We start from the raw sequence: 19393 nt of genomic DNA, 5'->3' as shown, positions 1-19393 counted from the left end.
TAGCAACCAACATATTTGCCAATATTTTTGCCTGGCCCAACCACAGTGTTTTCCCTGGTGAAGCCTTTACAAAGGGATCCAAAATCTTCTGTTATGTGGCCCAGACCAGCACTAGTTCATGCTGCAAAAGTTAGCCTGCACCTCAAGCATGAGAACTACCAAACAATGAAATTTTCTTTCTCTTTGCTGGATTCCCTAAATTCTTACTGTTCAATTTATCACTGAAAGTTACTTGTGACTGTCTACACTTACTTCTGCTGAAGGGCCTCCAGTTGCTTACTGAAGCAACAGGTAAAACTTATTTTTCATATTCACAAAAAAGGTGCCAGATGAAGTTCTCAGCTTGTTGTCATTCTCTACCCTTTTCTACCCTTGTCCCTCCTTAACCCGTCCAGATTTTTCCTAGCCTTATCTAATTCAGCTTGAAGTGCAGCAATTTTCCCCTGGTGTTCCACTACCTATCCATCCCCACTACACTATTCTTAAAAACCACTGAAGAGCTGCATTTACTTCCCCACTTTCCATGTCTTTATAGTCGCAGCTGAGGCTCTGTTTTCAGAATAATCCCTCCAAAACCTGGCTGGAGTGAAATATTTTTATTTTCTAACTGTTCACTGTATCTAACCTCTTGCCTATTCCAGAGACTGAAGCAACTTCTCCTCTCCACAGCATCTGTGTATGCACTCTTTCCAGTTTGCCAATTTTAATCAGACAAAGCAAGTGATGAAAATACCAAAAGACATAATTTAACAGTGTTAGTGATCCAGCTGTGGCTGGTAAGTGGAAATACTTCTTCTGTCACGTAGATCATTAATGTTTATTTTCACCCTGGATTTCTGTAGTTTTGTGTGTTTCTTGCCAGTGGAGCATCAGGCAAGTGTAAAAGACCATTAAAAGCCCTCTCTACATACGTCATCTTTTCTAAATGTGTCTGTCTATTTCACAAAGTAGGCAATCATTACTTCCACATGATATCAGTACAATACCATCACTTGCTTCTCTTAGCTAGATCACAATTGCCGCAGATAATCAGTAGATAGTTTCTCTTTGTCTTTAAACAACACTTGTACTTTGAAACACAGTATGTCCTTCAGAAACAATTGCTCAGATGACAAACTTAACAATCTAAATTACTAGAAGTAGTAGTAGTAGTAGTAGTAGTAGTAGTAGTAGCAGCAGCAGCAGGAGTAATAGTAATAAACAGCACCACAGCCAGAGGTGGCTCTATGTGATCAATCCAAAATGCATGTCCTTATTACTGTAACTAAAAATGCTAAATTTCTCTACCTCTCTGACACATATATCTTACAAAATATGATCATACTCACGTTGTACTAACAGCACTCCGTGGTGTGAACAGGAGAGAGTGGAGCAATTGTAAACATCGATTACGTAACACTATTCCTGTAATCATGTCAGATTCTTCATCTCCATATATGGGTACTACTGCCATGAGACTCAGTTCATCTCCAGTAATGGCAGGCTGTTGCCTATTCTGACCTTCTTGCAAGGTTATCTTCTTCTCATCTGCTGTAGGTGAAGTGGGAAGTGTTGCTGCTACAAATTGTCCAAACCTATGGAAAATATTAAATCCTTACTGTACACAGTATTTTCTTCTTTTAAACAATTGAATTAAATAACATCCTTAATACTAAACCATATTTTAATTTATTTTAAAATTCACAAAGCAGCTGCAACTTGTGGTTTTATTTATGGTGAGATGTTCTTTACTATTCTGAGCTATGGCTATGCCCATGTGCACATGTGCACCTAATATGGCTAAATGAACTGTCCGGACTGATAATCTGCTATTATTAGATTTTGAGTGAGTATTTTTTGTTTCATATAAACACTAGGCAGACAAACACATACTTAAAATGTATCTATTGATAAGAAGGCCACATAGGACAATGGAGTGTAGTTACCGTACAGCTACACACAATGGAGATACTACCTTATGGTGAACTCAAGAAATCTGACACACTTAAACTAAACTAACCATATCTCACAATATAACTGTTCACACCCTAATTGGGAGACAAAAGGATGGTGAAAATAGGGAAGAGCATTTGCAGACCTTGAGTCATGCAACAACTCATGCCAAAATAGTTCAATGAATAATAGCATTCTCATGAAAGGCAAAGGTCCAGGTTTGAGTTTTGGTCTGACGTACGATAAAAAGTTTTGTAAAAAGCACAGTCATGGCATACTGAAAGATTCATTCTGGAATGGTACATACAATGTTGATAATCTATTCTCTACCATGTCTGTTCTCTCTGAGATGCTAGAGTAGCAACATATCAGGAGAGGGGCAGCTTAACATACAGGAAAAAGACACTTACAAAATGGAGCTTTTATTCAGCCTGTGGGGCATAATTTAATAATTCCACATGTAAAAATGTTGACCGTGAAAGGTATGAATTATTCAGTTTTGAATTTGGTGTGCACAGTTTGAATCTATCAGGAAGGCTTTCCCTCTCAACATGTCCGGTAAGCCTTCCCTGATCCCAGCTCTGGGCGACTTCCCCGAAATCTACCCCTTTTACTAGACCACTCCAGTCCTTTTCCTTCATCCCTCTTCCTTCCCCTTCAACCCTTCTGCCTGAAGGAGACACTGGCTCAGAAAGATTGCCTAATTAGAATCTCTTACGTGTGTTTTCTACCACTGTTTGGTGATTAGATTTTTTTATCCATCCAATTACCTCATTTTATCAGGAAGTTTTGTTACAAACAATCCTGTTTGAAGAAAATCTGCAACTGAGCATTATAACAGAGGTTGAAAATACCGCTTCAGTTGTAAATTACTTTATTTTCACACGACCGGTTTCGGACTGTCATAATGCAGTGCAGAACAGCATACGCAGCACACTGTGCCTGGTAAACGTGGTGCTTGGGGACCACAGCACAGCAACGACACCTGAGGATGGGCTTATAACAGTCCGGAACCGGTCGTGTGAAAAGAAAGTAATTTACAACTGAAGCGGTATTTTCAACCTCTGAGGAAGTTTTGTAACAGCACTGATCAGCTACCATGTGAGAGAATCATTCAGGGTATACCTTACCATCTAAGTCCTGGAACACAGAGGAATCTGCATTTTACCTCTGTAGTACTATGGATGAACTGTTTTGAATGACACAGACATTCTTTAATGTTCAGAGCACAGTTCCAATTTTAAAAAGTTTATGAACTATGCAGCAAATATTTACTTTATATTAAATAACATTTTATTTAACCACAAACACAACAATACTGCAAGAATTTGACGTTCATAATACTGATAACAATAAAAGGTAATTACAGCCTATTTTACCAACTATGCAAGCATTTCAAATTTATGGTAATGAGCAACTAATGCCATGAAAATGTCATTTTTTATTGTAATTATACGCTATGAGCTACTGTTATTGCTAGAACACTGGCATTACCTCAATATTTTTGTAACAAAATTAGTAGTAATATATTACCACTGACCCTAGAAGGTCAGAATGCCTCGGCGTTCCTGCCAGAAGGGTGCCGAGCAGTTGTAACAAGACCTGTCGTGTGGGAGCACACGACACAGAAGGCAGGACTAACAACAGGCGGGGCACTAGGCCGAGGTCTCTCACTGTCCGCAAATTGGCACGCTTCTCACTAGACTCCGAGACTAGCTCCAGGAGGTGCTCGAACAGAGAACGCTGGAGTTCACCTGGTGCTTCGTGCCAAACCTAAAACATATTGCTGAAATCACAACTACTTTCCAAATAAGGATTAAAAAACTGCACATCAATCTGACAAGTTCACACACCACGACTTTTGCCTGACATCTTCTCTACAGGTCTGTCCCTGATGGAATGTAACAATATTATGAAAAGGAAAGTTGCGGAGATGCTGACTCACAGATAGGCACAACAAAAAGACTGTCACAATATAAGCTTTCAGCCTGCAACGCCTTCGTCAAAAACACACACACATGTGCAAACACAACTCACACACATAGTCTCAGACAACTGTAGCCACACTGCAAGCAGCAGCAGCAGCAGCAGCAGCAGCAGTGTATGATGGGAGTGACGACTGGGTGGGGTTAAAGAGGAGGCTGTGGTGGGGAGGGGGAGGGGGAAGGGGAGAGGTGGGGGGGGGGGGCTAGCGCCGAAGGAGAAAAGCAGCCAACCTTGTACAAAAACAAATCTCCCATGCTTTATAGTTCCAGTCTCCTACCACCTCCCAAAGGCCCACCATCTGGCCACAGAGGAGCATTCCCCCCACAACTCATTACTGCCCCGGGACTGGAGCAACTGCATTACATTCTCTGCCAGGGTTTCGACTACCTCTTGACATGCCCTGAAATGAGAAATGTCCTGCCCACTATCCTTCCCACCCCTTCCTTATACAATCCCTGCTCCCAACTCCCTACCTCATGGCTCATACCCCTGCAATAGACCTACCGTATTTACTCGAATCTAAGCCGCACTTTTTTTCCGGTTTTTGTAATCCAAAAAACCACCTGCGGCTTAGAATCGAGTGCAAAGCAAGCAGAAGTTCTGAAAAATGTTGATAGGTGCCGCCACAACTAACTTCTGCCGTCGAATATATGTAGTGCTACACAAGCATGCTTTGTGGGCACAAAGATAAATACTGGCGCCAAAACCTCTGCATCAGTAAATAAATTTTAAAAAAAGGTAGAAGACGAGCTTTTTTTTTCTCCGCCCCGAGTTTCGACCACTGCATTTTCATACATTATCCAACGAAGTAAATACAAAATCCGTATTGTTCATCTTCGAATGTAGCAGAATTTCAATGTACTACGAAAATCTGATTGGCAAGACTGTTAGGGATGTTTGTCAATATGGCCAACTCTACGTTCCGAGTTTTTTCCTACCTGTGAGAAGAGATGGTTGCTAATAGGAACCTGATGAAATGTGAATCACATGCAGTATTCTCTTCACCATAAGAATAATACGAATATAAACATTTTGCCATGTATTCTTTCGTGTTTGCTGCTATCTCATTTAAATCCTGTCTGCGTAATAAACTACGAAATTAGAGTGAGACAACAGCAAACGCGGAAGAATATACGTATCGTGCCATGTTTATATTCATATTATTCTTATGCCTAATAGTGATACAGTGAGAAATGAAGCACGGCAACAGACTAGATTTTAAATGTAAGATGACTAATTTCTGTGCAGAATTTGATGTACTAAAGAAGCGGCCGCAAAGATTTTCAAACGGAGGAAAATTTTCGCAAAACTCTCGTTCAGAACATGTTCTATCATACGGATGTTCTATCATACGCATTTGGTTCTTGTTGATCATTATCAAAGAAAGCAGCAGTGTAAGTAACAACAAATAGCAGTCGCTTGCCATTGTTTCGCTAATGAGACGATTCCTCTTTTTTTTTTTAAGCGGCAGTAGCGCGCACAAAAGCAAGTCATGCCGCGAGCGGCGACAGGCCGTAAACAAGCACTATCAAAATGCGACAAACAATGCATTACACAGTACAGTAATGCATTTTCAGCTTAGAGTGACGTAAACACCTATAACAAAGAAAACGGCACTTATCAGATCAAAGCAAAATAAGCAATCGATTCAAACCAGACGAAGCATGTGAAAAAGGAAGGGTACCCGTATAAATACGGACAGAGCGCCTGACGCATAGCAATGGCTACCTGGTAAAGCTTAACTGCTAAGCTTATGACTCAAACCAAACTACTGTAGCTGTATCGTCTTTCATTCGACCTAAATTGTGTCTCATATTACAATGGACCAACTTTGTTTCGATTTGGAGGTGCGGCCTTAAACTTTTCTCTCCCCTTGAATTTCGAGTCTCAAATTTCAGGTGCGGCTTAGATTCGGGAAATTTTTTTTTCCTTTATTTCGAGTCTCATTTTTCAGGTGCGGCTTAGATTTGAGTGCGGCTTAGATTCGAGTAAATACGGTAGATGCAAGACCTGTCCCATACATCCCCCCACCACCACCCACTCTAGTCCGGTCACAAACCACCTTTCCCATCAAAGGCAGGGCTACCTGTGAAACCAATCATGTGATCTACAAGATACGCTGCAACCACTGCGCAGCATTCTATGTGGGCATGGCAACCAACAAGCTGTCTGTCCATATAAATGGCCACTGACAAACTGTGGCCAAGAAACAAGTGGACCATCCAGTTGCTGAGCACGCTGCCAAACATGACATCCTTTATTTCAAAGACTGCTTCACAGCCTGTGCCATATTGATCCTTTGCACCAACACCAGCTTTTCTGAAATGCTCAGGTGGGAACTTTCCCTGCAGTATATCCTACATTTCTGAAATCTTCGTTACTCATTGTCCTCACTCATCCAGCCTCCCTCTTCCCATACCAGCATTAAACAGCCCTCATTCCACCATCACACCCAGTCTTTCTACTTCTCTCCTTTTCTGCCTCCATTCCCTCCCCATCTCTCCACTGCCTTCCGTCTAACTTCCCAACTGCACATAGCTGCCCTACCCTCTCTCCACCTCATCCCTGGCACTCCCCAGCTGCACTGCTCTGTCTTTCACCCCTGATGAAGAACTCACAAGCCCAAAAGCTTTATTTGAGACAGTCTTTTTGTTGTGTCTATATGCGACTCAGCATCTCCTCTATATGGTGAGTGGCAACTTTCCTTTTCATAATATTGTTACAGGTGTGTACCTCTTATCCTGAGCTCCGAGTGAGCTGACATTCCTTTGAATCTTCACAAACCATTTCCTCTCCCCCTCCTCAGGAAGGAGCTATTAGTTTTTCTAACTAGGGAGTTTACCATTTTTACTTTTATATGTGTCTATCAGCAGTACTATACACTTCACTTCCTGAAGGTTAAGTATTGGCCAACAGTTCTGTCACAAAGTAAACATTCCAATGCATAGGTGTCATAACAAGCTGATCATCAGCCAATGACATTAAAAATTTTACCTAGTATTACTAATGACTCGTTTCTGAAAATGGTGTTTTGGTGTTTTGGAAGAAGGAGAAGTCATTTAGAAGTTCATACAAACACAACTACAGAAAAAAATGAGCTATTTCTTTTGGGATGGTAGGAGTGGTGAGAGTAATCTGAATTGTCCTGAAAATATTGAAAGCAAGATGCAGTATGTGGCTTTAAATATATATTTAGTACTCATTACAATAAAACTGACCCCCTCCCTCCCCTTAATTCAGTTTTTCTCCTAACACATATTTATAAGTAGCTAGTGATATTGTTTAGTTGAGGGAATCAATGAAATATTAGAATCTGAGGAACATATGTTCACAGCACACAACTCAGTAAGCTCTGCCTGGCTAACAACTAACCGTCCTGATCCAAAATGCCAAAGGTGTGTTAAAAAAAAATAAATAAATAAATAAATAAACAAATAAAAAAATTACACATTTTCATTATATTTTCATCTTTCTTTCATCATTTGCCTTCACGCCATTAAGGGAAAGAATAATTTCAATTGTTAATGTTCCTGTGTTGATATAATTGTCCAATAAAGTGAATGTAGTTTTTTAGCTCTTTTTTTTAAAAAAAAATATTTTAAAACATGTAAATGGAGAGGATATTTCACAAATTATAAAGAAGATGAACATAGAGATTCACAACTGCACTTACTTTTCACTGTATTCAACGAAAACAAAAATTATGAGCCAAAAAATCTGCATTTTAAATTTGCATATAAAATTATCCTGCCTATAATAAATCTACCAACAAGGCAATATATGTACCTCCACATCACAGAGGAGATCATGGAATGCAGTTGTGTTTGGAATAGTAGAACTTTCACGGCCACTGTCAACTGTTCCAACAAGGCTGAAAGTTAAATGTAGTATGTGGCTATTCAGAAGAGGGCGCTTCTTGCGCAACAGCATAGCTAATGTCTGGTACCCACGGCGACGGTCCATTTCTAACTGTGCTGATCTGTTGCTGCGAACAACACACACAAGTGCCTTGACTGCAGCGTACAAACTTTCCACATCTTGAGCCATAGCGATTAACCCTGTACCGAGAAAACAAGCTTAATTAGCTCATACGGTCTGACAGACACATGTGAGAAAACACTGAAACACTAATACTATTTTAATGTCATTCTACCTCTTCTTTGTGGAAAATGACTTAACATCTACCTACAGTTTCATACCTAGTAGAACAGAACAGCCTCCAACATTGTCCACCATTTTGGTAACTGGTCTCGGGGAGAAGACACGCACTCCCAAGTACCCGATAACAACACCTCCAAGAGAGCGTGCAGGGCCACTCAAATGACCGGCAGAGTTATGCAATATCCTAATTGGTGTAGCATTTTCATGAGATGACATACCGAGCTGAAACACATTTTGCAGATTTATGTCAAAACTTTAACAAGTTTTTAATGTAAGGCAATAATCTCCAAACATTTTCAGGCTACAACTTCATTATTTCAAGTGAAATTCCCCGCACTGACAACTTTAAGCCCTGGTTCATTCTGCAAATCTTCAGTAAACATTAAAGATCACAAAATACACTACAAGGACACAATATATTTCTGACAACACAATACCCTAGACTTAAAATTCATAACTGGCACAACCAGTTTGATAATGCATACTACACATTTAACATTAAATACACACATGCAATACTAATGCACCTCTACATGAAAAAGAAGGGGAAAAAAGTCATACATACCTGTTTGGCAATTGCTTTATTGTCAGCTCTACTGTACACTTTTCTGATCTTTGCCAATGTAAGCTGTGACACAGCTTTTGCATTTAATCCAAATATTACTTTCTCCTCTGCGATTAATGATGGTAGTGGTTCAATCCCTAACAAAAGGGAAGACCACTGTAAAACACAAAAACTACTACAACTGACAAAATATTATTTTATCTATCAATTTTCTCTTTTAGGAATACATTAGCCCACCACCTAGTAGTCTAAAACGAATAGCAGTTAAGGCATTGCTTTATAATGTTTATGAAAAAGGTAAAAACACATTTTTATTTATAATCATTATTATATAATTTCCCAGTACGATGTACCACAATTGAAAAGGAGGCATGCAAATCCTGCTACAGGAAGAAAGGTGTTGACTAATTGTAGCAGTGCACAAGTGTTTCCACATTACATTAACCTAATATTAGATCTATAAACTAAAAGATATATTATTGCATGTGAAGAATTAGTAATAACTAATCGTGCACACAGGCACTTGAAAACTAACTTGAATTTCCAACTTTCAGAATTTCTGAAATCCCTTCATCAAGATTAAAGGCACGAGTTAGGTAAGAAACAGCAAAAAGAGGTATAGTTGCCGAAGAAAAGGATAACCACCTTGTCATTCACCTGACCTACGTAATATACTTTTCACACCCAGCAACACACTTAAATCATGCCTCCTTACCTATGTGACTGAACCCATTGTAAATCTGTTCTGAGAAAACAGGCAAGAACATAAATCATAGTTTCACTATTGTTACAAAACATGTAACTAAAAGAATGGACACTTGCTAGTGTATACATGTTATCTGTCAGTTACCATGCATGTCTGACCTAGCTTTTTATATTGATTTCACTGGTACTTAGATATTATTAAGAATGAGTGGCCACAAGAAAACTGCCTACAAAAACAACACAGAACAATGTATTGCTGAATAAGTTATCAAACTTAACAGCAGTCATGGATTCTTATTTTATGGCTCATGCCATCTGGCTTCCCTCACTCATTATTTCTTCAAACTTGTGGAAATGGGAATCCACTCCCCAACACACGTTTGGTTCCCATCATCAATTTCTGGGTGTTGTGTGATGTCCTTAGGTTAGTTAGGTTTAAGTAGTTCTAAGTTCTAGGGGACTGATGACCATAGATGTTAAGTCCCATAGTGCTCAGAGCCATTTGAACCCATCATCAATTTGATTTTAGTTCACACTAATGTCCTCCCCCATGAATAACCCAGTTCTTAGCATCAACCTTCTCCCCCCCTCCCTCCCTCCCCCCCCCTCTCTCTCTCTCTCTCTCTCTCCCTCTCTCTTCCCCTCTGCCTCTCTAACTGTGCTGTCTTTGTTACATGTACTTTTTATTAACTTGACACATTTATTTTACTTATTTAATTATTTAATTAATTTTCTCAATTACCTACTGTCCCTCCTCATTCCAAATTTTTTCTTTCTTGCTGCCTTCATTTATCTTTTGCTTTACCATGCACCCTGTTACTCCTTTTCCAGTTGAACAATAAATGAAATATGTGATAGGTTCTAAATATTTCAACAAATATTTGCAAAAACTGACAGGTTTATCTTTTTGAGAATGATCACTCCACTGTATTTTTGCATCTTTAAGACTAACATTTTCTCCCTCCAGCTTGTATGAAATGAAGTACATATAGTGCTACACTCTCATTTTTCTACTTGACTGCTCTGCCACTTCTTTAAAGATGACAGAGAGAACTCCCATTAGAACACTTGGGAAGTTGGCGCCACACAATCTTAAGTATTATTAACAAAGAAAATAATTATTGATAATATAATGTAAATGGACAGATAAAAAAAATCTACTCAACAAGCAGTGACAGGGGAGCACACACACGAAAGGATTTAACTTTCACAAGCTTTCAGAGCCAATGGCTCCTCCTCCTGGGGGAAGGACTGAAGGGGAGTAAGTCTCCCCTGACCTGAGGTCCTGGGTGACTTTTCTAAACTGTTCTTCTTTCCCTAAACCTCTCGAGTCCTTTTCCTTCACCCCTTACCCTTCAACTCTTCCACCAGAAGAAGGAGCCACTGGCTCCGAAAGCTTGTGAAAGTTAAATCCTTTTGTGGGTATGTTACCCTGCCACTGCTTGGTGAGCAGATTTTTTTATCTGTCCATCTACATTATATTATACGTAGTGATTAAGTATAGCAGTACCCCCTTCACACATTTAGCTCAAATAATTAACCACAGTCTTTAGGCCAGGTGTCACACTGTTTTCCATCAGAATTGCCTTGTGGTAAAAACAGCATCCGTGCAAAATATCCTACACTTCTTTTAACAACAAGCTACTCCTGTGTGTGACAGATATTGCTAGAAACATCAGAGCATACCAAAAATTTGCAAGAGAACTGTTCCTCAGTTTGTCTTTAGTCAATGATTCAGATTGATTTTTCTTTGAAGATCACTTCAGTTGATTTATAAAGGCTGACTCTAAGAGACTATTTCATGCATAAATAGTCAAAATACAGTCTGATATATTAGAAATGATGGAGCAGTATAATAAATAAGGTAAAAGAATAATCTCCATTCAGATGAAGAGTCATACTACAGCATCACATAATGATTCCGTTCGAAGTCTGCAAGCAACTTTAGGATGATTTATCACAGTCACATAAATGGCAGTACATACATACAACAGTGAAATCAATGGCCTCAAATGTTATCACCCCTTTCTTAAACCTTACCGAGAACTGATAAATCAGAGGATCACAACATAAATGTTAATTACTATTATTGTACTATTACAGATGTGTGAATAGTTGAAGCTTTTAAAACAACCTGATACATCAATAACATTTTGAAAATGTTCTTGACTGCCTGATATTTCAACTGAGAACCAAGAACCACTTGGTTAGCCAGATGTTCACATAACAGTGTCCTGAACTGTTTCACTCACCACATACTTTCTTTCATTTTTGCATCTGCAAAATTCAGTAGGCTAGGTTTTCCCAAATAGCTCGCTTAGCCTATCACTATCATTTTGTGTAACGAATTAGTTAATTTATCACATTTCACTCAGGCCATAATGACTGCTGCAGCCTCCAGGTGACAAATTTTTTCCACTTTCTTGTGTGTCCTGCTCATAAAATTAAGGATTCAAGCAGATTACCATGCATTCCAGAAATACCGTCATTGATTTCAAAACGATTATCATCAATTTCTGAACCACATTCTTCAAGCACAATCAGAATTTCTTCATCAGTCAAACTGTTCCCCATTTAACAACAAACTTTTGCAAGCAAGACAACTATGGAAGTGAAGTACACCAACGAATATGTGATTACACCTGTAATAAGTTTTCAAAGTTACACAGCACTTTGTGGAAGTAGGGACATCCATTTTGTGGCTCTCTAAAGTACTAAATGAGTGAACAACTGACTTCCAGCCATCACTGCTTGGAAACAATGCATCGTGAAGTAACAGTCAAGAAAGCAGCACTGAGAGACTCTTCGAATGCCAACTTTTAGGGAAATCACAACACAATGCAGTTTCTACGGGTAGTGACCAGAATGAGTTAATTCATGCACAAGCCTTAGATCTGCCAATTTCTTTTAACTTTGTCTGTACAGAGAATGTTACTTGTTTTTGTTGCATACATCCTGAGCTAGGTTTTACATTTGCACATTCTTCGTCATTGAAATTTTTGCAATATAAAAATTCTCTTTTAAATAGACAAACAAAAATAAAGTACAAGTGGTTCAAATATTCATAGTAATTAAAATGCAATATACCATTAAGTTCTGGTGCTTGTAAACTGCCCATATAGTGTGGCCCTAGTTGATGCAAAAGAGAGACAGTCTGTGGGCTCAGAACCTCTTCCAGCAAGTGGCAAGGTCCTTGTTTCCAAACAAGTCGTGAGTTGCGACGCCAGACTGGCGGCGTGCCTATGTACCCGTACACTGATGATGCCACAGTCAGATTTGCTGCACCACCTCCTGGGTTCTGCGAGATGTAGTGTAGCTAGACAGAAAAAGAGAGAGAGGGATCTCAGTCTCTATTATTAATAATCAATGCATAACAGAGGTGACACATTACAGGAAATTTGTTAGCTATAAATGCAATTTGTTGAAGAAAAACATTACATCAACATCATCTCTTTCATGGTCAGAAAACAGCACAATGGTGTAATGTTTCATCTATAAATCAAACACTTGTACACTGCATAAATGTGCTGAAACTATGAAGTATTTATACATGCACAGTCTGAGATTATATGACAAGTTGCGATTTTATCTGAAGAAAAGTGAGTTGTATAAACTTAGTCAGTTGACATCATTTGACAAGTACATTTCTCCCACGTGCTTCAGCAGATACTACATGCATGTGGCCTTCTGCCATGTGCGTCCCTCTAGCATCACAGCTTGGAAAGTTAGAGTGCTTGGTGCAGACCAGTCATATGGCCACAGGTGTTCCTTCCACATACTTCAGTGTAAATAAGTACACGGCTTTCCATTTCAATTTGTGAAGTGACTTCATTGAAAGTTTACAAGAAAGACCACAATTCTAGAGATGAAAATAGCAACAAAAGCGTAACTATTTTGTGCATTTATTTGTGGTAGAGGCCTCTCTTTCACAGTCGCAGTTCTACAAGTAATATGGGATTTTATGGCTGTAATAAAGTATCATATGGACCACACAAAGTTTGCTGTTTATTTAAAGCATCTTATGTGGTGACTGCAAAAAAATAAAAGGGAAATACATCTGGTCCAAATAAGACTTTATTACAGTTTCAAAAGGTGTAAGAACTCTTATATTTCTTATAATTGTTACAATTACTGAAGTTTCAAGAACAAGACTGGGCTCAATTTCCAATGAATATCTAGGAAACTGAAAATACGATGACATTGCCCATTTTCCTACAGCAGAGGAAATGATGTGACTGATTTCTAATGAAAAAATGCTGTGTCCTTCCACATCTTTCAAGACCCAATGTAAGGCAGTCATCAATCCAAAGACTGTGTTGAACACCATAGTGCTTTATAGGCATGGCAATGTTAGAGGTGGTATGCCATCACCTTCTGCTGACCTTCTGCTGACTTACCAACCCAGTTACAGGTGGGCTTTTTCAGATCAATGAATATTGCCAAAGATGAAAGAACTGATAAGGAGCAGTTTACCACTGAGCCATTTCGAGATCTATCACACCAAAACATCGTTCTGAACCTGCATAGCTGTTAGTGCAGAGTTTCTATAATATCCTACAAAGTATTTAGTACCTGTTATTTAAGCAAATGTATGTACTTTTTCCAGCAGAGTGCCCATTACAGCCCATCTGCTGAAGCAGCTGCAGCACATTTAAACTTGGCACAAGTGATTTAACAAAGATTCCACTAAATTCCAAAAATGCAAACTTCTGTTAAACTTTTCACTACAAGCATTAATTCTGTTGTTGTTGTGGTCTTCAGTCCTGAGACTGGTTTGATGCAGCTCTCCATGCTACTCTATCCTGTGCAAGCTTCTTCATCTCCCAGTACCTACTGCAACCTACATCCTTCTGAATCTGCTTAGTGTATTGATCTCTTGGTCTCCCTCTATGATTTTTACCCTCCACGCTGCCCTCCAATGCTAAATTTGTGATCCCTTGATGCCTCAAAACATGTCCTACCAACCGATCCCTTCTTCTAGTCAAGTTGTGCCACAAACTTCTCTTCTCCCCAATCCTATTCAATACCTCCTCATTAGTTATGTGATCTACCCACCTTATCTTCAGCATTCTTCTGTAGCACCACATTTCGAAAGCTTCTATTCTCTTCTTGTCCAAACTGGTTATCGTCCATGTTTCACTTCCATACATGGCTACACTCCATACAAATACTTTCAGAAACGACTTCCTAACACTTAAATCTATACTCGATGTTAACAAATTTCTCTTCTTCAGAAACGATTTCCTTGCCATTGCCAGTCTACATTTTATATCCTCTCTACTTCGACCATCATCAGTTATTTTACTCCCTAAATAGCAAAACTCCTTTACTACTTTAAGTGTCTCATTTCCTAATCTAATCCCCTCAGCATCACCCGATTTAATTCGACTACATTCCATTATCCTCGTTTTGCTTTTGTTGATGTTCATCTTATATCATCCTTTCAAGACACTGTCCATTCCGTTCTAATGCTCTTCCAAGTCCTTTGCTGTCTCTGACAGAATTAAAATGTCATCGGCGAACCTCAAACTTTTTACTTCTTCTCCATGAATTTTAATACCTACTCCGAATTTTTCTTTTGTTTCCTTTACTGCTTGCTCAATATACAGATTGAATAACATCGGGGAGAGGCTACAACCCTGTCTTACTCCCTTCCCAACCGCTGCTTCCCTTTCATGTCCCTCGACTCTTATAACTACCATCTGGTTTCTGTACAAATTGTAAATAGCCTTTCGCTCCCTGTATTTTACCCCTGCCACCTTCAGAATTTGAAAGAGAGTATTCCAGTTAACGTTGTCAAAAGCTTTCTCTAAGTCTACAAATGCTAGAAACGTAGGTTTGCCTTTTCTTAATCTTTCTTCTAAGATAAGTCGTAAGGTTAGTATTGCCTCACGTGTTCCAACATTTCTACGGAATCCAAACTGATCTTCCCCGAGGTCTGCTTCTACTAGTTTTTCCATTCATCTGTAAAGAATTCGTGTTAGTATTTTGCAGCTGTGACTTATTAAACTGATGGTTCGGTAATTTTCACATCTGTCAACACCTGCTTTCTTTGGGATTGGAACTATTATATTCTTCTTGAAGTCTGTGGGTATTTCGCCTGTCTCATACATCTTGCTCACCAGATGGTAGAGTTTTGTCATGACTGGCTCTCCCAAGGCCATCAGTAGTTCTAATGGAATGTTGTCTACTCCCGGGGCCTTGTTTCGACTCAGGTCTTTCAGTGCTCTGTCAAACTCTTCACGCAGTATCTTATCTCCCATTTCTTCTTCATCTACATCCTCTTCCATTTCCATAATACTGTCCTCAAGTACATCGCCCTTGTATAGACCCTCTATATACTCCTTCCACCTTTCTGCCTTCCCTTCTTTGCTTAGAACTGGGTTGCCATCTGAGCTCTTGATATTCATACAAGTGGTTCTCTTCTCTCCAAAGGTCTCTTTAATTTTCCTGTAGGCAGTATCTATCTTACCCCTAGTGAGACAAGCCTCTACATCCTTACATTTGTCCTCTAGCCATCCCTGCTTAGCCATTTTGCACTTTCTGTCGATCTCATTTTTGAGACGTTTGTATTCCCTTTTCCCTGCTTCATTTACTGCATTTTTATATTTCCTCCTTTCATCAATTAAATTCAATATTTCTTCTGTTACCCAAGGATTTCTACTAGCCCTCGTCTTTTTACCTACTTGATCCTCTGCTGCCTTCACTACTTCATCCCTCAGAGCTACCCATTCTTCTTCTACTGTATTTCTTTCCCCCATTCCTGTCAATTGTTCCCTTATGCCCTCCCTGAAACTCTCTACAACCTCTGGTTCTTTCAGTTTATCCAGGTCCCATCTCCTTAAATTCCCACCTTTTTGCAGTTTCTTCAGTTTCAATCAGCAGTTCATAACCAATAGATTGTGGTCAGAATCCACATCTGCCCCTGGAAATGTCTTACAATTTAAAACCTGGTTCCTAAATCTCTGTCTTACCATTATATAATCTATCTGATACCTATTAGTATCTCCAGGATTCTTCCATGTATACAACCTTCTTTTATGATTCTTGAACCAAGTGTTAGCTATGATTAAGTTATGCTCTGTGCAAAATTCTACAAGGCGGCTTCCTCTTTCATTTCTTCCCCCCAATCCATATTCACCTACTATGTTTCCTTCTCTCCCTTTTCTTACTGACAAATTCCAGTCACCCATGACTATTAAATTTTCGTCTCCCTTCACTACCTGAATAATTTCTTTTATCTCGTCATACATTTCATCAATTTCTTCTTCATCTGCAGAGCTAGTTGGCATATAAACTTGTACTACTGAAGTAGGCATGGGCTTTGTGTCTATCTTGGCCACAATAATGCGTTCACTATGCTGTTTGTAGTAGCTAACCCGCACTCCTACTTTTTTATTCATTATTAAACCTACTCCTGCGTTACCCCTATTTGATTTTGTATTTATAACCCTGTAATCACCTGACCAAAAGTCTTGTTCCTCCTGCCACCAAACTTCACTAATTCCCACTATATCTAACTTTAACCTATCCATTTCCCTTTTTAAATTTTCTAACCTACCTGCTCGATTAAGGGATCTGACATTCCACGCTCCGATCCGTAGAACGCCAGTTTTCTTTCTCCTGATAACGACATCCTCTTGAGTAGTCCCCGCCCGGAGATCCGAATGGGGGACTATTTTACCTCCGGAATATTTTACCCAAGAGGACGCCATCATCATTTAATCATACAGTAAAGCTGCATGTCCTCGGGAAAAATTACGGCTGTAGTTTCCCCTTGCTTTCAGCCGTTCGCAGTACCAGCACAGCAAGGCCGTTTTGGTTAATGTTACAAGGCCAGATCAGTCAAACATCCAGACTGTTGCCCCTGCAACTACTGAAAAGGCTGCTGCCCCTCTTCAGGAACCACATGTTTGTCTGGCCTCTCAACAGATACCCCTCCGCTGTGGTTGCACCTACGGTACGGCCATCTGTATCGCTGAGGCACGCAAGCCTCCCCACCAACGGCAAGGTCCATGGTTCATGGGGGAATTCTAAGAACATCTATTCTCTGAGAATATTGTTGTCTGGTGCTTAACATCAGTTCTGAACTGTGGTCTTGTCGCAAATTTTTTTTGGCAAAACTCTACAAGAAAGAGAATCTTAATTTCTCCATATGTTGATGCAATACTCCTATGAGGGCTATAATTGCATTGATTTGATTATTTCCTTGGATGACATTCACAGAGTGATGCAAAAATTTATAAATAGTGTACATGAATTGCACTATGAATTGTACAGCAGCTAACACTGCTGGTGCCCATCCCATGAAAGGTAACGTTTTCTTAGAATTTTTTCACAATGTAGCATCATATAACCCATACTCATTCTCTTTTATTATGCACCTCCAATCAATACAAGTACTACGTGATATGGCAAATCTCTTGCATCTCCGCAATTTCTCCCTGTTCTCAAAGAATCGAAAGCCTATTATTTTAAAGCTCGTGTTTCAGAGTACACGAACTGAAAATTGCTATGAATTTTGTAACTGCCTCTGATTTTTTTAATATATATTGTCTGTATGTGTGGATGGATATGTGTGTGTGTGCGATTGTATACCTGTCCTTTTTTCCCCCTAAGGTAAGTCTTTCCGCTCCCGGGATTGGGATGACTCCTTACCCTCTCCCTTAAAACCCACATCCTTTCGTCTTTCCCTCTCCTTCCCTCTTTCCTGATGAGGCAACAGTTTGTTGCGAAAGCTTGAATTTTGTGTGTATATTTGTGTTTGTTTGTGTGTCTATCGACCTGCCAGCGCTTTTGTTTGGTAAGTCTCATCATCTTTCTTTTTAGATATATATATATATATATATATATATATATATATATATATATATATATATATATATATATATATATATATACAAAGATGATGTGACTTGCCGAACGAAAGCACTGGCAGGTCGATAGACACACAAACACACACATAAAATTCAAGCTTTCGCAACAAACTGTTGCCTCATCAGGAAAGAGGGAAGGAGAGGGAAAGACGAAAGGATGTGGGTTTTAAGGTATATATATATATAAACAAAGATGATGTGACTTACCAAACAAAAGCGCTGGAATGTCGATAGACACACAAACAAACACAAAATTCAAGCTTTCGCAACAAACTGTTGCCTCCTCAGGAAAGAGGGAAGGAGAGGGAAAGACAAAAGGATGTGGGTTTTAAGGGAGAGGGTAAGGAGTCATTCCAATCCCGGGAGCGGAAAGACTTACCTTAGGGGGAAAAAAGGAAAAAAGGACAGGTATACACTCGCACACACACACACACACACACACACACACACACACACATATCCATCCACACATATACAGACACAAGCAGACATATTTAAAGACCAAGTTTGTGTTTGTTTGTGTGTCTATCGACATTCCAGCACTTTCGTTTGTGACTAATATATATATATATATATATATATATATATATATATATATATATATATATATATATATATATATATAGGGAAACATTCCACGTGAGAAAAATATATGATGTGACTTGCCGAACGAAAGCACTGGCAGGTCGATAGACACACAAACACACACACACAAAATTCAAGCTTTCGCAACAAACTGTTGCCTCATCAGGAAAGAGGGAAGGAGAGGGAAAGACGAAAGGATGTGGGTTTTAAGGTGTCCATTCATGCGAATGGACAGTTTGTTGCTGGTCATTCCCACATAGAATGCATCACAGTGTAGGCAGGTCAGTTGGTAAATCACGTGGGTGCTTTCACATGTGGCTCTGCCTCTGATCGTGTACACCTTCCGGGTTACAGGACTGGAGTAGGTGGTGGTGGGAGGGTGCATGGGACAGGTTTTACATCGGGGATGGTTACAAGGATAGGAGCCAGAGGGTAAGGTGGCATGTTTAGCCACAAGGTGATCCTCATTACCAACAAACACTGTCTGCCTGTGTCCATTCATGCGAATGGACAGTTTGTTGCTGGTCATTCCCACATAGAATGCATCACAGTGTAGGCAGGTCAGTTGGTAAATCACGTGGGT

At 39.5% G+C, this 19393-nt stretch overlaps 1 protein-coding gene across 1 annotated transcript in view; it reads right to left on the bottom strand.

Moving 5' to 3' along the window:
• The window catches only part of LOC126243507 (WD repeat and FYVE domain-containing protein 3), a 324242-nt gene that overhangs the window by 162099 nt on the left and 142750 nt on the right, over positions 1 to 19393 (bottom strand). Inside the window, exons 21-26 of the mRNA XM_049948168.1 lie at positions 12437 to 12665; positions 8645 to 8781; positions 8118 to 8301; positions 7705 to 7976; positions 3473 to 3705; positions 1329 to 1574 (exon numbers count right to left, since the gene is read on the bottom strand). Coding sequence (XP_049804125.1) covers positions 1329 to 1574; positions 3473 to 3705; positions 7705 to 7976; positions 8118 to 8301; positions 8645 to 8781; positions 12437 to 12665 — 1301 coding nt within the window. The remainder of the gene's footprint in view (positions 1 to 1328; positions 1575 to 3472; positions 3706 to 7704; positions 7977 to 8117; positions 8302 to 8644; positions 8782 to 12436; positions 12666 to 19393) is intronic.

This window comes from Schistocerca nitens, chromosome 1 (assembly GCF_023898315.1).
Source record: "Schistocerca nitens isolate TAMUIC-IGC-003100 chromosome 1, iqSchNite1.1, whole genome shotgun sequence".
Classification (NCBI taxonomy): Eukaryota; Metazoa; Arthropoda; class Insecta; order Orthoptera; family Acrididae; genus Schistocerca; species Schistocerca nitens.
The sequence above is the reverse complement of the archived record's forward strand: the minus strand, read 5'-3'. Positions and strand labels throughout refer to the sequence as shown.